Raw genomic sequence first — 9,836 nt, 5'->3', positions numbered from 1 at the left:
AAAGAAACTCTCGAAGGCCTCCCATTCTTGAGCATTGAATGTTCTTAGACCAGCTTCTTGAATGCTATAATCAACTGAATGCGAAGTCAGATTCTTACAATTGTACTGTTTTCTTCATGAGCTGCATTGTGAACTAGACAAGCACAATGCAGCGCTCATCCCACGCTTCGGTGATCTTTACGGGGGGGGGGGGGGTGTCTTCGCAGTACATGGATCGGAAAGTTAAATGAGCTGAGTCCACGAAAATGTTGATTAAATTGCTGTGTGAGTGTGCTGGTATTCCATCCAACTTGAGGTCTCAGTAATCGCTGCCAGGTTCCTCGCCCTGGAACCCTGTCTTCAGAACAAGAGGTGAAGGTCTTCTTTTCCTGAGCTTTTTATGGATAGGTATAGCGATACCAACAAATAATGCAAGCTATAACGAAGCTGACCATAACTACAAATCCAATCACATTCTTCCTGTACGAATAAATCCTCTCCTCTGCGCCCATTTTATAATCAATCTTGTGTCAGCCCATCTAAGGACACAAAAGGCGAACAGCTTTTCATGTAAATTCTACACTTGATCTCATTTTTCAAAGCAAGTTAAAAAGAAACGAAAGGGATAGTGTGAGAGGATAGTGCTCTTATCAGAATCATCACTGGACCTCCTACCCAGATGAAGGCAGCACAGTCATAGCTCAGGTCAGTAGTGAATTGGCAAAGGGCAGGCATGAGATTCCCCCAGTGTGGTTGACAATGGAGTCGGGGTAAAACAATTGCTTGCAGTCAAGGCGTACTACGAGCCAGTACAGCACTGTGCGCTGGGAACAACCTCGTCTTCTTCCAGGAAAAGCAAGAAAGTCAGCATCATGGGGAGCACTGATCTGGAGTCGTCGGTGGAGCACGCGGTGGTGGAGATCATGACAGTTGCTCGGCGGGGCCAGAGCTGGGACTTCCAATAGAGATCGGACTCTCGTCAGCTGCAGCAATCGGCAAAATCGAGAACAGGGTTGCAGAAAATAGTCTCGTAGTTTGTTCAGACTTGGCCATGAGTCACAAATTCATTGCAAAGTCACGTGTAAAGTCCTTCCCAACAGATTGGGGAGCAGCCACTCTCCACTACTCTGAGTCACGACAAGGTTACGTCAAAACGCTCAGAAGTGAGCTCCATGTCTCGTTTGTGCTGCTGACTGTTCTCTGAGTTGCCGTGACAACAGCTTCAACCGAACGATTATCAATAACTCTCCTTTCGAAACCTCCAACTTGCTACACACATGTGCTAGTTCCGAGAAACCTTCATTCAGACCAAAGCCGTTTTGTGTGTGATAGAGGCGCTCTGACTTGTACTAGAATTTCCAATTATCTAACAATGGGTAAGCGCAGGATGAAATGGGTACTAACCACATCCAATCCTCGATTGCAGCGTGTGTCCTGGTCAGTGCTCCTTACAGATCCTTCAACAGCTTCCGATCGACCTGACAATTCGCAGCTACCACCATCCAGTTTTTAGAGTACGGGACAACACACCTTATTGGTCGCAAAATATATGAAACTGACGAGCGAGGTTGCAAGTCGTCTTTCAGCCGGAACGACAGTCCAAGCACTTTAATTGCACACAGTCATACATAAGTTGCTGGATCCAACGTTCAAGGACTGCGAACCACTTGATGCATCTGCTTGTAATTACTCCAATGAATATATTATAATAATGTTTGATATAATGTATCAATGACTTGAGCAACTACACATGACATAACTTTCCTCATAACTTACAGGTTAAAGTCCGGCTTCTAACAAATTGATTACGATAAAATCACTGATTTCTCGCCCTCTGACCGAGCGACGATAACCGGTTTAAAGAAATATGTTTATAATCTTCAGCCTCGACATGTAGTGCAGAGGCGGCTGCAAATGGCAGTTCAATTGCCAGGCTCCAAGCACAAGAAGACAGACATTTTAAGAGAGAAGGTCGCGGTGTGCTGTTCAGAGAACCTATATAGCCTGGAAAACATCAGGTCAAAAGTGAAGATAGCGTACAGCTGTACTTTAAAGCTTTGCGAGAAAATTGCCACTTTCTCTTGGCATGGTTCAGCAAGGTGAGTCCAAAAACTTAGCTGACCGACAAATCTTTGCTTAAGTGAGCAAGATGTTAAAAAAAGATTAAGAAATTTCCGTTATGCGTATTCATTTGGATTTTGATACGGTTCTCCTTCTACCATCCACTCGTGGGGGCATTTAGGTAGCCTTGTTGCACAGATTGCTTGAATGACCAACGATAGAGCTGGTGTTGGTAAGACCAATAAGCCCAACCAAATGTGGCTTGGCCGAAGACTTGAAGTTGAGCAGCCCCAAACCTCAGGTAATCTGATTGAGACGCATTCTCAACCATCCACTCATTCGTCCACTCACCTGTTGGTCAGACAAAGATTAATTACGACACCAATCTAAGTAAAAACGGTTTCTAAAGTTTATAAAGACTACATGGTTCAACTCCTCGAATTTTATATGCTAAGAGGTAGATTGTTTTTGAAAATGCAAAAGAAAATGCCATAAGTTGAAATTTCAAATATTGGCACTGGAGTTCAAGCTCATGGGATTGTACTCACCCACGAAGATTAGAGCATTTCCAGCAGTGTTGAGTCTCTTTACCAGACTGAGGCGATCATTATACACGAAATCAATATTCCACTCAGGAGTTTTTTTATCGAAGAGTTCATGATTGAAAAGGTTGTAGAAATGAACATCAAGGACGACTTTGTCTGCAGGTAAGACGTTCGCAAGCTCTGTAAAATCTCCTCCTATCCGCTGGCACATGATAACGTAGGCGGAAGATGTGTACTTTCGCACTGTACTATATCCCCTTGCGTAGTAATCCTTTAGGACATCCAAGGGGACTACAGCTGCACCCGGCTCATTCAGAAGCTCGATCCCCAATAGCGCTTGGTTGTTGCCATACCTTTAAACACGAGAAGATGATGTAAGGAATCAAACTCTTTTAGAACTCAACAAAAAAGGCAACAACAAGACAACCATTCCTCTACCGAAAAGGTAGGGGAATATGGTTTTCTAAAGCGTACGACAAATAAGGTTTGGGAAGGATTAGGAATGGAAGGTTCCTTTCTTAGGGCTCCTAAACTGTCGTGCTAGTAGGGAAATTAGTGAACTGATTATCTAAGTTATTCAATGTCACTCGAGTTCATGAAAAGTAGATCAGTGACTCAATCACCTGCTTGCTAGGAAGTCAATAGTCTTGATGGACTCGCCAATGTAGTCTATTCCTACTTGTACAGCCCACTCCGCAATACCATCACGTGAAGAGCTGTGCTCCTGTCCATTCTGGGAGCCTGGGGCGGCGTGTAGGTCAATGATAATCTTTATGCCATGATTACTGCAAGTCCACGCAACTTATAAGAGAATTCAGACAGGCAAGCTTCGTCATGGCTTATAAAGCAAAGCAGGATGTACACAGTGCTACTTTCAAGTCAATCTGGTACTAAACTTATAGAAGATTATGTCACTCAGATGCAAGGAGAAGAAACACCGACATCCTGAAGTATGAAACCAAAAGCTGCTTGCTCATACTTGGCCCATTGAAATCCGTTGTCCAGGGCCTGAAGGGACCCTGAGACATACGGCGCTGGAGGGTTTGGGTCTGATGCTATCCAATATCCAACTGGGATGCGTACTGCATTTATTCCTTTCGAAGCGAGGAACCTAAAGTCACTCTCTTGAACGAAAGACTCCCTATGTTTCTGCAAAATTACTAATGCCAATTAATTTTCCTTCCCTTGTAAGACGTCTTAACATGGAGTGAAAATTTTGCTGGAATGAGTGCATGTCTTGATCAGTGCTCTTGAGGTCCAGAAACAATGCAAGAACTGCTTTGACATGAACTCATGGAAAACACCCTAGAAACGGCAGATGCCTCGAGCATGAAAGAGAAAATTCTTACTTACTTGAAAAACATTCACTGCCGCTTCAGCACCCCATCCATTAGCGAGCTGATACTCGCCTCCTAGAGGGGTGTTAACTACCATAATAAACGTAGCATCGTTCTTATTCCATCCTGGGACATCTTTCAAGTCCGCAGTCAGCAGGTTTCTATCTCTGGCCTGCAAAGTGACGAAAACCAAATCACCTGGAGTACGCACGCACTTTTTCGGTGTCCATTACAACCCTTGCAAAATTTCCAAAGTAGTTAAACTAGAACAGTTTCAATGAGCTAAAAGAATTTAAGTATACATCGACAACTCGAACACACCAAACTCTGAAACAATTTGTAGCTGTCTACAGCATGTAATTAAGATTGCGCTGAACTTTGACGAATGTAGGCAAACCTGAAGATACATGCCGTTATAAGCTTGAATGTGAACCATAGACGACTGTGATGGATTGCGGTGTATCTTAAATGACTCCCATTGAGCTGGACTTGCTGCAGATGCAAGTACGGCTCCTCCACCCCCGTTCATTGCTGACACAAACATTTTGTTGAAGACTCGCAACTGATATACTCCAGCAGATACTCGCCATACCTGTTTATCAAGTAGGGCCACGCCGCAGGTGATCACAAGGAAATAGCACATAAAGAGAGATGGTTCTGAAGACAGGTCACCCTCCACTCAAGTTTCCAGTAGGTGTAGATTCGGAACCGAAGTTTTGACCGCAAACTTGGCCACGATTGAAACGAACGAGGGGCAAGGATTAGTTTCTACGACCTTGAATGTTTCCCACGTAGATATAGCAGTCCTATTGACGACCATTCGATCTCCTCCACCTCTTTCTGCTGATAGGTAAGTCCCTCTGGAAATGGACTGGAGTGAAATTTGCGCTCCATCCTAGATCGTCATCACAATGTTCATCTAGCATTAGAAAATCTATTAAAATGTAACTCAATATATGCTATCATAGAATACTTGCCCAAGGTCCTAAATTCTAGTTGTAGCATGGAAACACAGCTACTCGACGCACAAAATGTCATGATGATCTGGTGACTCTAATTTTATAATCCCTCCCCGTCATTGCCTCATTCATGTGAAGAATTCTCACAAAACAAGCTACTGGAGCAGACTTCGAGAGAATTCTCGACCATAGAAACATTGTAGAATGTTTAGAACCTTCCGACACTCTTCAAATTAACAGAGAGTGTCATTCTTTAAACAAACGCTACAGATCCACGAGTTTTCAATCCTCACAAGAAGGTCGCCATCTGGTATGCCATCAAACAACGAAGTCTTCATCCATTTCTCAATGACAAGCCATCCTCCGAGGCTCACAGCGCGCACTTTGGAAGCATCAAAGAGAGACCTCTCTGGCTGAAGAGCTACCACTCCTCCAGGAACACATGCCCTCGGATGGGCGTCATTTGTGAAGCAGCCTGGCAACAGGCTTTGGTGATGAACCTGCACGCAACAAAGCATACAAGAGTTCTCAACAAGAGAACCACTTCATTTACAGACCCAAAACTCGTCCGCAGGTCCTTCACTGCAGGAGAAAAACAGAATAGGATCGACTTACGATTAAAATCATCAACCCGAGTACTAAGTAACCCCGAACCAAGAGCCTTGCGACCACCATGACTGCAACGCCTGCTTCGGTAGCATCAAGGAGAGACCACTCTGACTGAAGAGCTACCACTCCTCCAGGAACACATGCCCTCGGATGGGCGTCATTTGTGAAGCAGCCTGGCAACAGGCTAAGGGCGTGAACCTGCACTCAACAAAGTATACAAAATTTTCAGAACAAGAGAACCGTCTTATTTACCGAGCGCCAAACTCAATCAGATCAGATTCTAGACTGCAAGAGAAAGTAGATTAGGATGGGCTCACGATAGAAATAATCAACCCGAGAATCAAGTAACCTCGCACCAAGTGCCTTGCGACCACCATGAATGCAAGCTAGGGGATGGTATCCGCCGGCAACGATGAATACCTCTGAATCTGATCAGTCACAGGATCTGTGGCTGGCAGCAACTTAAAATACAACACGCTTTGCCATCATAATTGAAGACGGCGTCGGTCGGACAGAAAAAGTACATGGAAAGTTAAAACGTGACAAGGCTGGTAAATAAATCAAATTTCAAATCTCGCAAAGGAGTGTGAGCATGGATTATGTACACATCATACGCATAACTTACTCACGGGGGAAAGAGACATGGCAGTGCCGCAACGTCAAATCCTGCAATGGGTTCGCCGATCTCGAGGTGACAAAATCATCAGGATCGACACCACTTCTCAGTGTCTGACATCACTACCTGAAGCAACATCCATTCTGCAGCTCAACTTCACATTGTGCAAAACTGCTGTGCAAACAATATTGTTTGGGATACTAAAACTGATAGTCCAACTTGTTGGAGGGTTGTTACTATTTTGGTGATGAAGGAAAATAATTTGAATCATCATATTTTAATCGAATCAAGATAATAGTTAGGAAGTTTGTTAATTGTTGTTTTTAACTCTGTTAGATCTTTTTTTGAGTCAAATTTTTTTTTGTGAACAAATACTTGAGATACAATTTTTCTTGTGATATCTTTTTGGATTCCAATGTCAAATAAATTGTATGGTTGTTTTTATTTATTTATAGCTGGAACTGTATGTGGAAGTATCTAATTAATCATGAGAATTAAAGATAATACAAGGTTAATATTGCAAACAATAGAATTTGATTTCAAATTATCAGTACAATCAAATTTGTAATTTATCCAAATTAATATAATAATGAATGTATGTACGTATGTGTAGTTTTTATTTATTTATTTTTATATAATAATATGAGAATATTTATTTATTTATTTAGCAATAATTTCAATCATAAATATAAGATGCAAGAATAAGATCTACAATATTTCTTTATTTGATAAAGTGATATTTAACACAAATATTTAATTTATTTAAATTCATATGCATATCTTAAATATAAGATATTTATGACAAGTATTGAAACAAGACTAGAATATCTCAAAAATCCAAGATCCTTTTAATCCACAGCAACTTAAAGCCTCATCACAAAATAGGACAAAACAAACCAAAACAAAACTAAATGGAGCTAAATAGAATAGGACTTGAAAGGCAAAACCGAGCAAATAGAAACATAACAAAACAAATCTGAATTGAAAGATGGAGAACTAAACTTCATTAAGACAAAGGATCCAAAGCCATACTTGTTTAGATGCCCCTAAAGGCCTTGGCTAGTCCTAATTATACCTTGTCCTACTACCCTAGACTTTCTAGAATATTCTTAGTTAGTGGGCTCCATCTAAATAACTGCCCTAAATCTTTTCTAAAATATTCCATGATGGTTCCTACTTGGTCTATTAATGTAACCTCAATTCTAGAAACTTCCATGGTTCTAATTATCTATATAATTATCTTATCTATACCCTGTTATAATTAATTTTTTTCCATTAATATAAAATATCTTCGTTTCACTCTCGATGGTATCTCCAAATTGTCTCTTAGCAATAGGTGGGATTTTGTGCAGGTTTCTAGATTGCATCGTGAATGGAATAACCTTTGCAAGAACTTTGTACTAAAGTTGTCGACGTCTACTACCGTGACAAAGGTAGCAATGCTCCAAAATACTCTCTACTTCATATTATTTTTGGTCATCAACCACAACTAATGGTGGTGGTGGTTGGTATCGATCCGGAAAGTACTTTGGCTTGGTTCACTTACAAAACATAGAAAACTGGATAGACCCAAATATAAAGCGAAAGCTTGAGGCAATATGCGACAGCAGATATTACTGCAAAAATGTGAAAAGATCAAAGCCATTGAGGTGTTAGTTTACGATTTTGGATTGATGTAGCAAGTAGCAAGTTGGCGTTAGAGAGTAACACTTGATCATCCTTTTGAAAAGTCTTGTATTGCCAGTAGTTATCTGCATACTGCTTTTGTCAATTCTGTGCAATAAAGAGGCAATACCATGCCTCTTGTAAGCCATTGTATAAATTCTTCCATTGTGGGTTGTTAGTATAAATGGAATGATAAAAAGTTGCTAGTATAATTAGATGCTGATCAATATTAAAAAAAAAATGGTGAATGTTTGGTACTTGCTTGAATACTACCATTATAAGCAAATTTCAAAGATGTCAAGTATTCATTCCAATCATTACAATTAACTGCTATAAATATTCATAGCATATCTTTCATGATTCAATTTATATATTCTATTTGTCCAAATATTTGAAAATAGAAGGCTTTAGACATGGCAAGTCGTATGCCTAGTAGCTTGAACAAGGCTTGCCAAAAACTATTCGTGAAGCATGAATCTCAATCTAAAATGATGACATGAGGTATTCCATGGTGTCAAAAGATTGTATCAAAGAAGACTTGTGCAAGCATTGGGGCATCAATATCTGAGCGCATCTCAACCAAATGAAGTTGTTTCAAGAGTTGATCCACAAAGACGACAACCGCAATATGTTTATGAACCATCTCTGGCAAATATGTAATGAGATCCATAGTCACTTGCTCTTAGCATACTATAGGTAGTGAAATTGATTGCAATTGTCTAAAAGATACTATGTTGTATGCTTTGTTACGTTGATATGACTGACAAGAGCATACAAAGGCTCAAATATACTTAATATATCCTCTCAGCCATTATTAATTTCTCATTCTAAGGTGGAAAGACCACCTTGAGATTTGATCATTGTTCAAACCTTCGTAACTTCCTTCAAATAAAATGTTTATAATACCATCAAGAATTGTTCCTACCTCCAATAAAATCACCAAACATCAAGAGTTTCTTTTTAGGTTGTGGTACCAAATACGTTGTATCTTGCCATCTATTCAAAGAAGAATATGTTGTTCTTAAAGATCTTTATCTCTATTATGTCATTTTGAAGGTTGTGATAATTATAATGTCTCATCTAGTAAGTCAGCAAATAATGGCTCTCAAATTGAATTTGTTGACTTTTGATTCTCTATCTCTTTAATGCTATAATTATATAAAAATTAAAAACAAGGATAAAAGATAGTATATAATCTTTTCTAAATTGTTTTTCTTTTATAGTAAAGATTTGCTATCCTTCATCTTGATTTTGATGGATGTTATTAATCAAAAGCTTTGATCTTTTTTGCTACATTTGTAAGATTTTTTACTAGCTCATATGTATGTTTGTTAATATTGTATCTATACCAATGAATAAGATATTCTAACCTATGTCAATAAGGCCTTGAGTCTAAAACTTCTTCTATCTTAAATTCTTAATATTATCTACTTCTATTAGAGGCGATGGTATTTGTCTTTTTTTCAAGATATTTAATATCTTATATGGCTCTAAAAGAGACATGTGAAATACGAGATGAATTTTCATAGACTCCAATAGATATAATTGATAAGCAACTAGATTAATTTGTTCACAAATAAGAAATAGTCCAAGTCTATGATAATCCAACTTGTCACAAAGGTGAATAGTTTTAATATTACAACAAAGTAATCATATCTAATCACCAAAGTAGAAAGAGGTTGTTTTTTGTAATTAGCATATGTATTGTCATTTTATTGTTCTTGAATCTCTTTTAGTCATACATTCATTATTGTATGTAGCTCAAATAAATAATTTGCTATCTTTTGCTGCAAGATTATCAACTTTTAGAAAGTCAAAAGCATCAAGTTATAGATGATAACTATAATTAATAAAGAAAGATGTTTATTATGTAGAAGAATGTACTATATTATTATAAGTAAAATCTGCCAATGGCAAAAGAGTTGTCCAATCATCCTATTAGTAATTGATTATATACCTCAAATATTGCTCCAAAAATTAATTTATATACTGTGTTTGTCTATTAGTTTGGAGATAGAAAGCCAAAAATAGTTTTATATCAACTTTTAGAATCTTAAAAATTATT

General features: G+C 38.9%; 1 protein-coding gene across 3 annotated transcripts; it reads right to left on the bottom strand.

The window, feature by feature from the left end:
* Positions 1-1,656: 1,656 nt before the first annotated feature.
* LOC112294801 (putative glucan 1,3-beta-glucosidase A) lies at positions 1,657-5,942 on the bottom strand. Of its 3 annotated transcripts, none has more exons than XM_024545651.3 (10): positions 5,808-5,942; positions 5,497-5,688; positions 5,175-5,381; positions 4,698-4,817; positions 4,320-4,514; positions 3,939-4,094; positions 3,565-3,734; positions 3,209-3,370; positions 2,589-2,938; positions 1,657-2,391 (listed from the first exon to the last, which is right to left on the bottom strand). In XM_024545651.3, the coding sequence occupies exons 1-10, from the start codon at positions 5,865-5,867 to the stop codon at positions 2,195-2,197; spliced, it is 1,809 nt and encodes a 602-aa protein (XP_024401419.1). In that variant the 5' UTR covers positions 5,868-5,942; the 3' UTR covers positions 1,657-2,194. The 3 variants fall into 3 exon arrangements, with proteins under 3 accessions (XP_024401419.1, XP_024401431.1, XP_024401447.1); XM_024545663.3 differs by having other exon boundaries at positions 5,847-5,930; XM_024545679.3 differs by having other exon boundaries at positions 5,824-5,926.
* Positions 5,943-9,836: the final 3,894 nt, after the last annotated feature.

Source organism: Physcomitrium patens, chromosome 2, assembly GCF_059467195.1.
Source record: "Physcomitrium patens ecotype Gransden chromosome 2, ASM5946719v1, whole genome shotgun sequence".
Lineage (NCBI taxonomy): Eukaryota > Viridiplantae > Streptophyta > Bryopsida > Funariales > Funariaceae > Physcomitrium > Physcomitrium patens.
The sequence above is the reverse complement of the archived record's forward strand: the minus strand, read 5'-3'. Positions and strand labels throughout refer to the sequence as shown.